This window comes from Mytilus californianus, unplaced genomic scaffold (assembly GCF_021869535.1).
Source record: "Mytilus californianus isolate M0D057914Y unplaced genomic scaffold, xbMytCali1.0.p SCAF_6, whole genome shotgun sequence".
Lineage (NCBI taxonomy): Eukaryota > Metazoa > Mollusca > Bivalvia > Mytilida > Mytilidae > Mytilus > Mytilus californianus.
The window spans coordinates 79,235,806-79,254,001 of record NW_026262712.1 but is presented as its reverse complement, the minus strand read 5'-3'; the positions used below and the strand labels follow the sequence as shown (position 1 = coordinate 79,254,001).

General features: G+C 32.2%; 1 protein-coding gene across 2 annotated transcripts in view; it reads left to right on the top strand.

Moving 5' to 3' along the window:
- Positions 1-970, top strand: part of LOC127706372 (uncharacterized) — a 91,342-nt gene extending 90,372 nt beyond the window's left edge. For both annotated transcript variants that reach the window (XM_052210950.1, XM_052210949.1), the window contains exons 4-5: positions 82-261; positions 711-970. In XM_052210950.1, coding sequence (XP_052066910.1) covers positions 82-261; positions 711-879 — 349 coding nt within the window. In that variant the 3' untranslated portion in view covers positions 880-970. The remainder of the gene's footprint in view (positions 1-81; positions 262-710) is intronic.
- Positions 971-18,196: the final 17,226 nt, after the last annotated feature.

Below are 18,196 nucleotides of genomic sequence, written 5' to 3'. Positions count from 1 at the left end.
AAATTCCAAAGTTGATACTATTAGTTTTCAATGTCACTGTTCAGTTATTACTTTTTAATATACAAATATAAATCTTTTCAGAACTGATGCTGCAAGATCTTTTGACACACCTGTTTCATCTAGAAGTATTCCTTTCTGGCAATATACGTGCCCAAAATACACAAAGTACTTTTACTTTCCGAGATCCATCGTATACAATAGACAAAAATGCTGGATGGTTGCTCCATGGTATTTTTTACGATGTCCCTACGCTGCCTGCCTGTAAGTACTATTTATGTTTGTTGTGTACATGTGTTTGTTGTTAAAAAAATAAGTTATCATTTCTACAAAATAAACCACACACGAAACAACTTTATATGTCCTGTCTGAACGCATGGCATAAAGTTAATTACGAGTAATTGATTTTGAGAAAAGATTTCAAATTCTTGGTTAATGTTCAGGATTCTATGTATTCAATAATAACTAATAAATGTATATGTTTCCACTGACAGAAAAACACAAATAATGAATAAGTTATGATTTATAGTTAAAATTCACCAAAGCAGTATGTTCATATATAAATTTCATGGTTGATTTATATTTTTGTTTTTATTTGTAATTGATTTCGAAACAACTTTTATTTTACATTTGATCAAGTATCAGGCATATGAGTCGTTTTTTTTTTCTTTTTTGCAAAAGCGAACATTTAACATGAAACATATATTTTATAGATCTAGTGGTTGTCGAGGAGTACAGGCCTCCAATCAAGGAATCTCGGCATGCAGACAGACTGAATGGAGGTCAATCTATTATACAATTTGGTGCTCAAAGTTTGGTTTGGTACAAAGATATATCAAATTGCCGCAATGGTGTGCATGTATGCGACTGACATGTCCATAGTTTCAAGCACTGCCTACTCCGCCATGAAAACCAACTGACAGATATCTTTCAAAGATATTTCTGGGATTAAAGATTAAATTTATATAAACTATGTGCATTTCGTTCTTATTTAGTTTCCGATTTCCTAGTGTCTGCATAGAGTTAAAATACGACACTTACCAAACGAAAACATTCAACCATGCAACAAGAGTTGAATAACAAGAGCCATAATTTGACTCCTGAAATGTCAACTTAAGCTATAACTCCCTTGCAGTATTCCTGTAAAGGATAATTCGCAATGGCTTAGTTGTCACAGAGAACTAAATGAATTGTAATTTCAAACATAATTTTCACTAAAAACTTTTATTTATGTCTTCACTCTAACAACGTCTGACACTTATATTAAACGAGTATCTTTTTTAGTAGATGTAATAATCAATCGTGTAAAATTTCTATCCACTTGGACTTGAGCTTGAGTAGAATTTCTTTTAACTTAAGAACATAAGAATGCCTCTGACGGTATTAAGCTTACCTTTTAACTTTTTTTTAATTCTTTTTTTTCTCGAAATATAAGATACCATAAATTATCATAGCATTTCCCGCAAACGTGTATTTATAGGTTGTACTTCTGTAAATATAGACAATGCAATTTCCCATAGGAAATCCAATTACGGCTAAAACTGTGCCACTTTTACTATGACGTTTCGTAAATTTTTTTTTGTGTCTTTTGTGTTTTTTTATTTTTTTTTGTTATAGGTTTTTGTCAGGTAAATTAGTGGTTGTTGTTTGTTGCTGTATATTATATTTGTTTTTCTTTTATTGTTTTGTACTTAAATCACGCTGTTATTATTCTCGTTTGAATTGTTTTCGTTATGGTGCCTATATTGCTTTCTATGCGGAATGGATTTTGCTCATTGTTGAAGGCCGTACGGTTACCTATAATTGATGTTTTATGTCATGTGTTCTCTGGTGGCAATCCTACCACATCTTCTTTTTTTCATATTTCAGAAATAAAAAAGAAAATTGGGATACATCTTGAAAGGTATCATCGCTGTCGCTTGAGGTATACTATTAAGCAAATAGGGCGAACCCGTAGTAAAATCAATAAGTATTCTGGCCTTCATGATTTAGTTCTTAACTATTTTGATAATTCATGTCAACACAGACTACTACTCGTTATATACATTTCTGTGAATTAAGTGTCCATTTGAAAATCTCAGGCACATTCTGGAAAAAAGATAATGAAAATCTGGTAAGAACCTTCATGTCTCCATCCAATCTGCATAAAAGGAGCTCTCCAATTGCCTTTAAAAAAGTGTAACAAATATACGAACTCCAATGTCAATTAAGAAAGGGAAAGTCATTAAAAGGACAAAAACTCTTATCTCACCTATTTCTTTGCGCGTCAAAAGCTCTTTTCTGGATTTTCCTTATTTAGGAACGCTTAAGGTAGATGGGGTGTCTAAATTATAATCCATAGAATTTTTTAATAATTTGCCAAAATGTAGTTTATATCATGCTTTTAAAAAAAGTATAATAAAAAGAATGGGTCACGGGGCGTATTTTCACGCTACAGGTTGTGCAAAATTGACAGATTTTGTATAGATTATGCATGGAAAACCCAATTTTCTGCCATAAAACGAAAACTACACCATAGAATTTTGAGATAAAATATGAGACGATAGCTCTAATAGTATGCTTTCAGATAAGAAAACGAAAAAATGGGGTCACGGGACCCGTTTTCTTGCTACATAATAAAAAAGGTAAATTCCTTACACATCTAGTGTAAAAGTAACTTTATCTGAATTATCTGCCCTTACATTTGAGTTGCCTCCCCTTATGTGGAAAAGTTGGAAAAAATAGAATCAAACAAAAGTATTCTGTTTTTTTGTAAAATACAACCATAAATATGATAAAATATGTCATTGTCTATATATAAATGAAAATTCTTACACATGAATTACCTACTACTCTCAAAATTTGCACCTTTTATTAAAGATCTAGACCGATTGTTTTCTGGTATTTCAAAATCCAAGATGGAGGAAGACACCCTATCTACCTTAAACCCCAAAAAGTGAAAGCCAGGGATGCATAAGTATTTGAAAACAGAAAAGCTAGACAACAGAAAAGGGACATACAGAGAAAAGCCAAATTCATATAAGGTCCATTTTGCCTGTGGGAGTCTAGAAATTCTAAATCTAAGAAAAGTTATAAATCATGTCAGTGCGAATTTACTGATCTCTGGGCTGACTATTACTTCGTGGACTAGTAGTACACCAGCAATGGCTTATACTAAGTGCCTAAAAAAGAAAATAAAACTGCATTAATATGGTGCGTCCGAAGCTCCTTTTACGATTTACCTCCATCAAGATTGCTCAGCAATATATTGCTTCAAAAGAAGGAAGATTTTAATCTGACAAATCAAATTATCGTTGTTGTTGTTAGACAGCAAAACCCATTAGAAATTTCATAAATGTAAGTACATATTTCTTAAAAAATGTTTTATTCAAAGCAGTTGTTGGAACGTTTAGAGAAAAGATAAGACAGTAAGTAACAATTCATGTCATAAAATTATTACACGTACAAACATATAACCAATAGCAAAGCGCTTTCCTGCTGTTTTGGTCGTTCGAAGTCTCAGTGATGTCTTCTAACTCGGCTATTTTCTACTTGTTCCGTTGATTGATAGCGGTTGCTTTTGTCAGTTAATAATGAACTTCCTCTTTTTGAAGTTGCCTTGAAGTTCAATATTTTTGCTATTCTGTTTTTAATATGAAATAAATGCTCTGACCTTACGTGCACGTTTAAGACGAACCCTCGCACTGGTTTCAGTGTAATGCTTTGCTAGATGTCAATCACGATACATCCGTGCATCTCATAGATTTAGTGAAATACAAATTAATTACTGACTATATATATATTGGACAAAGCGCTCTTTTCAATTTCTTTCTATGCGACACGGTTAAGTTTATTCTTACTTTTGCAGATTTATTCCAGCAAAATTCTGTTATTTAAATTACGCATAATCAACAGTAACATAAACTTTAATAAATAGTGGTCTCATTGGCAATTAACATCATAAAGCTTATTATCAACCTGCAAACTTTTGCAAAAAAGAAACTTTTTGGATGTTGTTTGTACTCGACAACACTTGTAAAATTAAAGGTATAAATTTAAACAGTGGTCTGGTGTGCTTTTTTTCCTCTAGAAATACTGCCATTTCTCTTTCGTTTTGTCTTACGTTGTATAATGAACTAAAGAGCTTTCATGATTTTTTATTGTATGAGTCTTTTTATTTTTCATATTGTGTAAAGCAAAATAATAGAATATATACATGTATCAGCATGATATTTCCTTGTGTAGGAATGCTTGAAGGTTGACCGTTTTCATTGAATATGCTGAATATTAAAGCATCAAATATCTTGATAAAAGAAATTTAAAGATTTAGATTATTGAAAGATTTGATATAGCTAACAATAATGATAATGACAACAAAAGATTGCAGTAAGGAGTAAATATAAAGATAACATGTCTACTGAAAACCAAGTATATGTAAGCATTTGTTTTAGATCTGAGAATACACATTAGCAATCTTAGTTGATAGATTAATGTACAGTTAAAATTGGGAGGGTTCTATGCCTGTAAATGGTTCTGGTGGAGAAACAAACAGCTTTGAAACGTCATTTTGGACACCGTGGTTCCCTATGAATCCCCTGTTCTACAAGATATAGAATATTCTTAGCGTGGATTCAACAGATGTTTCGTGGTTATTTAACAAATCTTGTTCTCAGACTTTTTTCACGATAATGTAGTTTTGTATGATTTCGCAGGATTTCAACATTAAGAAATCTTACATTAAATTCTTTGTTCATAAAAAAAAGTGTTTAAGTTCCATGTTCTTTCAATGCTCACAAACGAATTTATTAAACATTAAGTAGCTGATTTACTTCCATTTTGTTCGTTACTATTCAGTTAAGGGAACATTACACATGCCAAGTTTGTGGTAAATGAGTATCACGGTGTTTTATATCATCTGCAGGTCATTTGAACATCTATGGCTTTTTCATGCATTAAAGACTTAATCCTGTACCAGATTATTTTATCTAAAAGCCCGGAGCACTGGATGTGCAACAAAACAAAATGAAAATGTGTATGATAAAATGTTGACTCAAAATTATTCTGATAATTCGTGTACATTCATGTATCATTTCATCTAGTTGTTTTTATGTGTATGGTATAAAGAGTAAAATAACAAAACTACCAAACTCCAAGGAAAATTCAAAACGGAAAGACCTTTATAAAATGGCAAAATCAAAGGCTCAAACACATCAAACAAATGGAAATCAACTGTCATATACCTGACTTAGTACAGGCATTTCCTAATGTAGAAAACGGTGAATTAAACATGGTTTTATAATAAGCTAAACCTCTCACTTGTATGACAGTCACATAGAATTCCATAATATTGACAACAATGTGTGAGCAAAAAGTAAAAAAATATCCAAAATTGGGGTACAGCAGTCAATTTTGTGTTATAATCTTTATCACTTTAAAAACAAATAACTATTTCAACAAAGAAAAACAAAATTGCAAATAGACACTCTATAGACAAAATACATAAGCAAAAATAAAAGTCAGGAATACAACATTAACCATAGCACAATAACAAAATAGCGAGATGTATAAATACCGAGCCACGCCAAAAGTATATTAGCAAAAATGGACTAAGCAGTAAAGGTTAAAAATGTACAAGGACAAATAAAAAGAACACAGTGACTGTACTATAACATGTAATTAAGATGATAAATAACATCAGTACCTAGAGTAAATACTTGTGAAGTTGATACGATTATTTATTAACAAGGTTTTGGTATCTTCCAATGAACTCTTTTGGAAAAAGGACGAGGCGTTCTTTAACATAACCCTAGTTCATCAACTTTCTGCTCAGCCACTGGTGACGTTTAATAAAGTCTGAGTAGCAGCTGCAAGCTCTTGAATACCGAATGAGTTGGAAAATGTATATCCCATATGCAGATGAAGCTGGTATATTGCTGCTAAGGTTAGGGAAATTTATAATTTCAAAATTAAAAACGTCTCGTTTGTCATCATTCTGGTACTGAGATGACCGTTTATTTCAAATTCGAGGTATAAGTCTAAAAATAAGGCGGAGGAAGCCGTGTCTGTTTTTTCTTTAATTTCTAGTTCAGGAGGATATACTAATGGAACCCAATCAGAAAAGTTTGGTTTGTTAATGGAAAGAACATCATCAATATATTTTAATGTGAAATTAAATGGTCTGGCTTCTTTGATCGTCTTGTTTTTGACAAGTGTCTGAAGGAACTCCGACTCATATAAAATATAAAAAAGAGGTCGGCAAAACCATAATTTTTATGGACGTTACCAGTTTAATCAAGGATGATTATCTGTAAAAAAAATGTCAGATTCAGATCTTCTCTTAATAATTAAGACATGAACAACAAACTTACTTAACCATATTGTATTTACAACAAAGTGTTGATTTCATTTAAATTTCTGTTTTGGCAATTTTGTTGCTTATATTTGATTTAGCCAAACTTTATGTTTAAAATGATAATGTTTGAATGCATGATTGATGTCTGATACCACTAATTAGATTTCTGCAATTATTCCTAGCTTCGATTACAATTGATTAACCACTGACGCTAGAATTAAAAGAAGACACAAAAAAAAGTTAAAGTATGAAGTTAAAAAGCATTCATTAACATATATTTGGTCATTTTAGTTGCGTTGGTCTTTAAAAGGTTCACGTTTCATCAGTTCAACAGACCGAAATTGCATGGAATACCTTGATAGTTCAATTTTAAATATATTTACTTCATTTCGGGAAACTGGTAATTTTTTATAACATATAGGGAATATTTTTCTTTCTCCTCTCTGGATTCTTAAATCATAACAGAAATGGTCTGGCAACAGTAAAATTAATATTGAAGTAAGTTAACGGCTTGACAGAGCAGATGTACACCTATTGTTATTCGTTCATTCTTTTAATCCATTAATAGTAACACATTTTCCATAAATGAATTCCAAAGAGACCAAACAGGGAAATTTCAAAGCAAAATAAATCTACAAAGGAAAAGCAGGGGTCAGATTTTTGTAAATGGGCAAATGAAGGGAAACAGAAGGACCAAGATGTATTTGGCATATTTAATAACCACTACAACTATATTCATAACTACATTGATATAGCAGCAGAGACTGAGGTTACTGATCCCCTTAATGGGAAATCAGAGTCCTAGGTTGTAGGTAGAGGAATAGTTGAACTAGATCTGATTGCATTAGAAATGTACTGTTGTATTTGCAAACTCCTATCCAATACAGTAGGGGGATGCTTAGCGGTCTTAAATGAAATGACTTCGTGCGGTCTTAACGAATCCAACTATACCTGTGCTGTCTTAAAACTTCTATGAAATTATCAGAATGACTCCAATCAGAAATCTGAGTATTCTATTGTTATAGTAAGTCTGACTCTATTACCACGTTTTTGTTTTAGATACGCAGAGAGGGTACACAATACGACTCGTGTTTATATCAACAGAAAGTAAAAACGCCTAACAATAAAATTATAAGCAAAAAAAAATAAATAATAAAAATAAATAAAACCAAGGACAATTCTGCTTCTATTCGTACAAAATTGATTAAAATCAAACCAGAATTGACCCCACGATACAAGACTTGTATTCATAATCATATAAAAAGTAAGAAGATACCAATGGGATAATCGACCACTAGTGGATCATTTACAAGACGAGGAACAAAGACAACAACAACAAAAAACCCATCACATTCAGTCCACAAAATATTACTGAAATGAATATTGAAATGAAATGTTAAAGTCCGGTCAAATATATTTAGTTCCTTGTTTTCAAAAATTGTTTAATAGTATCTTAAACTCAGGAAATGTTCCCAAAATTTGGGCAAAAGGATATATAGTTCCTTTATCTAAAAATGGTTCAAAAGACGACCCTTAAAATTATAGAGGAATTACCATTGGAAGTTGTTTAGGCAAGTTATTTGTAAAAAATTTAAATATTCGTTTAGAGAAGTTTTTGGCAAGTAGAAATATCATTAAACCGGAACAAATTGGTTTCTGTGAAGGCAAGCGCACCAGTGATCATCATTTAGTTTTGAGAACTCTTATAGAAAAGTATACTCAACAAGGCGATAAAAAATTCTTTACATGCTTTGTTGACCTAAAAAGAGCCTTTGACAGTGTTAGTCATGATGAACTTTTTTATAAACTGAGAAATATTGGAGTCAGTGGATTTATTTTATAACACTCTAAAAGATATGTATAATAATATTGAACTTTGTGTAAAGGTAGACAAATATTCTATGACTGAAAACTTTACATCTAACATAGGAGTCAAACAATGGGATAATTTAAGTCCCACTTTATTTAAAATTTTTATAAATGATATTCTTGACTCATTTGATGAGACCTGTAAACCTGCTATTTGAAATTCCTTACAGCTTAATTGCTTATTGTATGCAGATGACTTAGTATTGATGTCAGAAACAGCTGATGGTTTACAGAAGTGTATTGATAAACTATATAACTACTGTGATAAATGGGGGCTCCAAATAAATATAAAGAAAACTAAATGAGTAGTATTTAATAAAACAGGAAAACTGTATGAAAAAATATGTAATTTTAATAATGTACCTATTGAAAGGGCTAGGGGTTATAAATATTTAGGAATTTATGTAAGTGCAAGTGGAAGATTTATATAAAAGGGGATTGAAAGCTTTATTTAAATATAAAAAAAGTTTTAACTTATATAAACCTAAAATTAACACACTTTCACATATATTTGATTATACTGTGAAACCTGTGTTGTTATATGGGAGTGAAATATGGGGAGCTTCAGTAATACATAAACTAAATAAAGATGAACATAATCTATTTAAACTATGTAAGGACATGAAACAGGAAAGTATACATGTCAAATTCTGTAAATTTTCTATAGGTTTAGGTAAGAAATCTACACATATACATGTAGCTGTATTGGGTGAAATGGAAATATATCCCTTATTTCTTGAAGTAATTTTAAATATGTTTAGATATTACAAATATGTATTAAAGTCTGATGATATCCTACTCTCTGAAGCTCTGAATGTCTCTAGATCACTAAATAGTTTAAACAAAAATAGTTTGTATAGTTGTATTGTTATTCTTGTGAAATATCTTGATATAGATCTTAAACTTGTTAAAATTCAAAGATGGATTTAGAATCTCTAATTTACCGGAAATTAAAACAGAAATATTCTTGTATTTGGAAATCTGAACTTTACAATGATAGACAAAATAAACAGCATGGAAATAACTAAGAACTTACAGATTATTTAAAGAAAATATTTGTTTGGAAAAATATTTATAAATGTTGAATGAGGATGATAGGCGACTGCTCACTAAGTTCAGGGTCAGTGCACATAAATTAGAAATTGAAAGAGGCAGATGTGTGGGGCTTCGAGTGGAGGATAGAATATGTAAATTATGCAACAGTGAAGTTGAAGATGAAATGCATTTTCTTTTTCAGTGTCCTGTTTTAGAAAATAAAAGATCTGAATATATAAATGACTTAAATAAGGTTAACAAAAACTTTAAAAGCCTCCCACATAAATCAAAATTAATATGGTTAATGTCATCTGAGGATAATGTTATAATTAAAAAAGTAAGTTTATTATTGTGTACTTTATTCAAAGACAGAAATTTAATTCCAGATACAGTTTAGTCACCGGCAGTTTTTCCATCTATAATATATTGTAAAACTATACATATTATTCCTGTAGAAATTATTCTGCTGAGAAAGACTTGATTTTGTTTAATTGTTAAATAATCAATGTAATCAATATGTAATCATTTGTATGAAATTGAACTTAATTGTACTGCTCAAATTATTGGGCGTCATAATTGACAATACAAAACTTTGTATTTGTATTGTATTTGTATTTGTTACGTTTGGAGGACGTGTTTTTCAACAGACTGTCGGAATTCCAATTGGAAACAATTGTGCCCCTCTTCTTGCCGACTTGCTTCTTTACTATTATGAAGCTGACTTCATACAGGAACTTCTTAGGAAGAAAGATAAGAAGTTAGCAATATCCTTTAACTTTACGTTCCGCTATACAGATGATGGTCTCTCACTATATAATACAAAATTTGATAACTATGTTGAACGAATCTATCCCATCGAACTAGAGATAAAGGATACTACAGATACAGATAAATCTGCCTCATATCTTGACTTGCATCTAGAAATCGACAATGAGGGTCGGTTGAAAACTTTACGACAAAAAAGATGATTTCAGCTTCCCAATTGTGAACTTTCCATTTATATGTAGCAACATTCCAGCAGCGCCTGCATACGGAGTATATATCTCCCAATTGATACGATATTCCCGGGCTTGTATTTCCTATCATGATTTCCTTGATAGAGGATTGCTGCTCACAAGGAAGCTATCAAACCAAGACCTCCAAATGGTGAAGTTGAAGTCATCCCTTCGTAAATATTATGGACGCCATCACGAGTTGGTTGACCGTTATGAAATAACCGTTTCACAGATGATATCGGATATGTTCCTTATGTCGTAACAACAATACCCTTCCCTTTTCACGAATGTGACCTACCGAATTAGACTATTTACCGGATTTGTAATAACATAAGCAACACGAAGGGTGCCACATGTGGAGCAGGATCTGCTTACCCTTCCGGAGCACCTGATGTTACCCCCAGTTTTTGGTGGGGTTCGTGTTGCTTAGTCTTTAGTTTTCTATGTTGTGTCTTTTTTACTATTATTTGTCTGTTTGTCTTTTTAATTTTAGCCATGGTGTTGTCAGTTTGTTTTCAATCTATGAGTTTGACTGTCCCTCTGGTATCTTTCGTCCCTCTTTTTCAATTTCATTTCATTATTATCATCTTCGTGAAACAGAAACATTGCTGTTGGTTTCTTTTTACATGTAAATGTATACACTCCAAGTTAACCCTATATGTTATTTCTTTTATATAAAAGGTGTAAAAGATATTTCTGGTCTCCGTGTTCTCCTTACAACAAAATTATTTTTATTTACGTGTGTACGTTATTTTATTTAACGGCATTTTGTCCAAGGTCATAGTTGTCTTTCTGATTTTGTTATTGTTTTACATCTCACCCCTCCCCTTTATTTATCAATTTTTTATTTACATTGTGTCATATATCAAATTTATTCGTTCAGTGTATGTTTACTTGTTTTTGTTAATATGTCTTTTGATTGAGTTAAGCCGTTTCAATTGATATTTTATAGTGTGTCCTACTATGTTGTGATGTAACACTATTATTTCAAGTTAGGGTGATGGTTGGCGCCTGTTAAAACGTTTAAACCCGCTGCATTTGTTTGCATCTGTCCTAATAGTTATCAAAGGTACCAGGATTATAATTTAATACGCCAGACGCGCGTTTCGTCTACATAAGACTCATCAGTGACGCTCAGATCAAAATAGTTATAAAGCCTAACAAGTATAAATTTGAAGAGCAGGACCCAAAATTCCAAAAAGTTGTGCCAAATACGGCTATGGTAATCTATTCCCGGGATAAGAAAATCCTTAGTTTTTCGAAAATTCAAAGTTTTGTAACAGGTAATTTATAAAAATTACCATATAATTGATATTCATGTCAACATCGAAGTGTTGACTACTGGGCTGGTGATACCCTCGGGGACGAAACGTCCACCAGCAGTGGCATCGACCCAGCGGTGTTAATAGTTATCAAAGGTACCAGGATTATAATTTAATACGCCAGAAGCGCGTTTCGTCTACATAAGACTCATCAGTGACGCTCAGATCAAAATAGTTATAAAGCCAAACAAGTATAAATTTAAAGAGCATTAAGGAACCAAAATTCCAAAACGTTGTGCCAAATACGGCTTGGGTAATCTATTCTTGGGATACGAAAATCTTTAGTTTTTCCAAAAATTCAAAGTTTTGTAACAGGAAATTTATAAAAATGACCATATAATTGATATTCATGTCAACACCTAAGTGCTGACTACTGGGCTGGTGATACCCTCGGGGACGAAACGTCCACCAGCAGTGGCATCGACCCAGTGGTGTAAATAGGTATCAAAAGTACCATGATTATAATTTAATACGCCAGACTAAGTCAGGAACCTGTTGTTCAGTCGATGTCGTTTGTTGATGTTTTTCTCGTTTCTCGTTTTTTATATAGATTAGACAGTTGGTTTTGCTGTTTCAATGGTTTTACACTAGTTTATTTTGGGGCCCTTTATACCTTGCTGTTCTGTGTGAGCTAAGGGTCTGTGTTGAAGGCCGTACTTTGACCTATAATGGTTTACAAATTATGACTTGGATGGGCAGTTGTCTCATTGGCACTCATACCACATCTTCTTACATCTATTATATATATAGATATTTAAGCCAAAGGAATTCTAAAGATGAAAGTCTATTATGCTGACATAGTTTCATAATGCTTCGAATAATATGCAAACTGAACATAAATAATAACTGTCATATGTCATATTCCGAATTCCTTAATTCAGCAGGTCATTTATGGATTAGAAGAAAAGAGAACAATCGGTATCTGAGTGAATCTGTGTCTTGATCAAGCTGCATTAATTGATCACAGAATATTAAAGATTTACGACTTTTCTTGAATTAAAAGATGTGGGCTATAATTGCAAATGAGACAAACTATGCAACAAAGACCAGATTTGCCCAATTAGTTATCGCATGGCATATTATAACATGCACACATTAACCTGTCTTTGAAAGAGATATGACAACGAGACATTGATGCTACAGAATCCGTAAAATCCTTCGGTTTGCATAACAATTTTAAAACTTTGTGAATTTGTATTTCATATTATAATGAACATATTTAAATAAGTAAAAAATCACGAAGTTTTCTTTTAAGTGTAGATAAAAAAACCTCTTTTAATAATGTTATGAAATCAAATTTCTTAAGGAATTGTACGCAATATATATTGCTCTTAATTTTAATCTTATGGTGTCCTTGTTTCCCAATACGTTTTCGGTTTATGTATAATATTTTGTATTTTTTTCCGTTAATACCTTCACATGCGTTTGATATCTCAAAATTGATAAAGACAATGAAAGTATATTCTCAATGCAAAAAAAACGAAGAAAGTGATGTCGTAATTGGTGATTGTGTTGTTTCAAACTTTGGATAAAATGGAATGTGTATGCAGATATATTCGATTTCAGTGCGGACAACGAAGATAATATAGTTTTATCAGCTTATAATGGCAAGTCATAAATATATTTTAAAATGTAGTCCTCTACTATTACTTCCTTTTTTTCTTCTGGTGTTTTATTTCTTTTTAGGGGAATGAGAAAAGAAGAAAAACATGTGAACTTGAAGACAGGTTTACGTTGAAGAAAAAGGTTCAACCATATCGTTTGCACCGCAGTCGATTTTATAAATATAACACTATAAAATATAATGAATGAGCACAAATTTAAATATAACAAGTGTACAATCAATTTAAATTCTTTCGATTTTTATCGGAGTTTTCCCATCTTAAGATTATTGCAATGAATTTGAAGAGAATTATGATCCACATATTGTATATTGTATACATTTGAAAAAAAGAATTAATATAGTTATAATATCCAAATTCATCGCCTTGAACAGATGAAATGTCCGGAGATCAATAAAATGATCAGACCTATCCACCTACTATGCATGAAAATATATATATTCACAATTTTCCCGTATCAGAGTATGACGCAGTCCCCTTTTCCTTCCTCGTTCACCAAAATTCATCTCGACTCGGGGATTGTTTTGCAAGAGATGGTTATTGTATACTCAAACGGTAGCTCCTGAATCCCCCCTTTTTCTGTTTTGTTTTCTCTGCAAGGTCGTGTCGCTCTTTTTTCCCGTTTATTTGCGTAATGATGGCCCTTGTGGTTTTTTTTAATGTTACCGAAACATAATTTTGTCTCTCGATTTCCGTTTGCAAATAACTCTTTCTATTTTTTTCTTGGAAAACAAAGCATTGTAGGTGTACACTTTTTTTTGTTTCTTTGCTTAATGTATAATTATTGCATTCAATCAATTTTATCTCTTAGATATAAACTAAGGTGAAGTGTCTGAAACTGTTTGGAAAGTGCATTGGTAAGAAAGAAATGTAATTCGTATATTTTTGTATAGTAAAAATACTTTTATTAATCCCCCTTTTCAATCAGTTCAATGCAGGAAAGGGTTTTATGTTCAAATTTATATAACACAATCACAAACTGTCTAAAAGTTATTCAACAAACATATGATTAAAGCTACACCTACGTTTATTTAATTTCAAGAGAGTAAAAAAAAAACTAATCACTACGTACAAAGTGCGAATCGGACACATGATTGATTTGTGTAACGGTAACGTGTTCTTTTATTCTGCTTTCCATATTCATCGTCGTTGACAAGCGAAGTTTTGCATTATATTTCTATACAGGTAATTATATCAGATTTATAAAAAAAAAAAACTTTTACACTCACGCCGACACCTGAAATTTATAAAGTCTTTTATAGTCCCCTAGTTCATGAAGTAAGTTCTCGATTCACATTCTGTACACAGGGTGAGGTTTAGGTTGTTAATCAAATTTTGAAATAGCTATTTTGTTCAAGGACCAATATGTGGCTTGCACACCAACCAACACTTGGTAAAATACTTTCTTCCGATGAACGATTTTCTCTTGATTATGTTAATACAATTATTTTACTTGTGGTCCTTGTATTGCGGCATGATCTATCAAGCGTTAGAAGCATTATTTTATTGTTTTTCATTTTAATTGTAGGTGTAAATGATGTTAGGAAGAGTGAGAGCAACACCAGAGGTCGATTTTTATATCCAAAGACGGACGAGGATAAATCTTTTGCAAAATGAGATACCTAAAAGCAGCAAAAAAAAAACCAAAAAACAATTTACAACGATCATTACCAACCAAATTTGTGCTAAAGGAGACAACCCAAAACATGAGAAAAATGGCTGTGAAATAAGTATTAACAGTGTTAAAGTCAATTTGAATCTATATTTTCTCAAGAAACTATTTTGATGAGTGACAAAATTATTGTATTGGAAGATGACTTCAATAGAATATTTCTTGTGTAATTGTCGTTTGTTTTTTCGTTGTATTTTTTATTTAACACGAAAAAAAAAACGATTGTGGGAATTGATTGAATTTTTTCAGTTCTTGAACAGTCATTTACCTCCTGTAAGAATCAATTATGCTACCTTCAGCTGTCCAATATTTTCAAGAAAGAGCAGGGTTATTCTTAAAAGTATTAGACAGTTAAAGGTAACATAATGGTGTCTTACAGGTAAATGATAGGCCAATCACTGAAATAAAGAACGGGTACAACAATAGAATGACGTCACAACAATGTTTTGAATTATAAATAAAATAAATGACACTATCTGATGATGGTTATTCAATAGAAACATGTCATGCGCACAGAAGTAGAACCACCACTTTGTTTACGAAACAAAATACGAAAAAATAAGAAAGCAATTCTTCACATGAATATTTTTTAAAAGTAGATATTTGATGATCTAGTATTAAACCAAAATATATGACAAGTTTTCTAGATAAAATTTGTATTTTGTATAAGATATTTAATACTCGATTTTCTTAATATTCAAATCATTGGAAGTAGAAAGCATTAACTGTAAAGTCGCCGTTTCCAGGAATAATAAAGTTAAAACAATCAGACATTTTCTTTTCACAGGACTCTATTTCAAACAAATGGGGTGAACACACACCTCTTAATAATAAATTGATAGGGGAAACGGTAGACAAATTGTTAACTAAATCAATTTCACTGTAGGTCATTCCAAATATTACCTCTGTAAAATTAAATGGAAAGTTTTACACAGCTGACAATCGGAGACTGTGGGTTTTTTGAAACGCAGAAGAATTGGGATTTTTAGATGACATTGAATTTGATAAAGTTACACAGCTTCATTCTAATTGGACAAAATTTACAACGAATAATGGCGGCATTTCGATAGGGATTCGAGGATCTGGAGACCCCGGAGGTATAACATGGAGGACATGGAAACCAAACACATATCAGGGGGTAAATGAAAATACAATAGGCAAATCTGCTTTACGTGCCCGTGAAGTTTGTGCTAATGAAAGTAGGACGAATGTTAGTCAAGATTCCTCCCGTAACAAAACAGCTACCGGGGCTCAGCATCCAAGTACAAACAATTAATCATTTATTAATAACTATTATTCCAGGCATAGTTATCGGTGTGATGAATCTCATTCTAGCAACTGTGACTCTGTAGTATCTGACAAAAAAATTCAGCTTTCAAGTATAAGATCAAAAGCTGAAGAAGCAACATAATGTAATTAACCTTCTCTTGAGTCAACCTTTAGGAAAAGTGTATTGCATGTCCACGGACCTCCTGTTAATCAATATTCCTTCTTGAACAAACATGTTAGCATACTCAACATCCAACTACATTCAAATCATATAGTGATAAATTTCTGCAAGGCCTGATGTTCGGTGTTATAATGAGTTTTCCGGCAACCGTGACTCTCCAGTATCTGCAAAAAGGAAATCAGCGTCCAAGTATAAACAGATCAACAGCAGAAAAAGAACCAACACTAAGAAATAAATCTCCTCTGGAGACAACCTTAAGAAAAACTTCGTTAAGTGTCCATGGACCTCTTTTTCATCAAAGTAGAACGGATGTAAATCAAGTTTCCTTCTGTAACGAAACATTTACCGAAGAACAACATCGACGTACAAACAAATCATCGTATAGTAAATACATTTCTAGCAAGCCCGATGTTCGGTGTGATAATGAATTTCGGTCAATTTTGAATTGGAGTGATAAAGCTTTTACGAGCAACAGTAAATCTTCAATATCCGAAACAGAAATTCTATGTTCAAGTTTGAAAAGATCAACAGCTGAAGAATATCCAACACGAAGAAGTAAATCTCTTCTGGAGTCAAACTTAAAGAAAATCTTTGTTACGTTTCCAAGGACCTTCTTTTAATGAAAGTAGGACGCACGTAAAACAATATTCCGTCGGCAAAAAAATAGTTACCGAGTCTCAATATCCAAGTACATTAAAACCATCATATAATGATAACATTTCTGAAAAGCCTAATGTATACCCAGAATCAGACAAAGAAATTCACCGTTCAAGTATAAAAAAAGACCAATAGACCAAGAGCCAACACGAAGAAGTAATCTTATCTCGAGTTTCTTTTTAATAAAAACTTCGTTACGTGTCCAACGACCTCTTTTAAATCAAAGTAGTACGAATGTTAAGCAATATTCCTTCAGGAACAAACCAATTACCGAGCCTCAGCATTCAAGTACATATGAATCATCTTAAAGTGATTACATTTCTGCAAAGCCTGATGTTCGCTGTGATAATGATTTTGCGAGCAAGAGTGGCTCATCTGTATCCGACAGAGAAATTCACCATTCAAATATAAAGAAATCAACATCTGAAGAAAAGCCAACGATAAGAAGTAAATGTTCTCTCGAGTCAACCTTCAGAACAACTCCATTACATGTCAAAAGAACTCTTGTTAATCAAAATACGACAAATGTTGATCAATATTCCGTCAGTAACAAAACACTTACCGAGGATCAACATCCAAGCACATGCCAACCATCATATATTAATTACATTTGTGAAAAGCCGGATGTTCGGTGTGATAATGATTTGTTGGGCAACTGTGAATATCCATTATCAGACAAAGAAATTCAGCATTCAAGTATAAAAAAGATCAACAGCAGAAAATGAGCCAAAACATAAAAGTAAATCTCCTCTCGGGTCAACCGGTAGAAAAACTTCTTTACGAGTCCAAAGACCTGCTGTTATTCAAAGAAGCACACACGAAAATCAAGATTCCTTCTGTAACAAAACAGTTACCGAGTCTAAACGTATCAGTACAAAAAATCCTCATATAAGTACAAACAAATCCTCATATAAGGATCATAGTTCTATAAAGCCTGATGTTGGTTGTGATAATGATTTTGTGGGCAACTGTAAATATCCAGTATCCGACAAAGAAAAACTAGTACAAGAAACAGTTGTTAATCATAGAAGCACGAATGTTAGTCAATATTCCTTCTTTTACGAAACAGTTACAGAGGCTCAACATCCAAGTACATACAAATAATCATATAAGGATAACATTACTGAAAAGCCTCATTTTCGTTGTGATTAAGATTTTTTGTAAATATTAAGTATAAAAAGATCAACAGCTGAGGAAGAGCCAAAACTTGGTTACGTGTATAAGGCCCTCTTGTTAATCAAAGTAT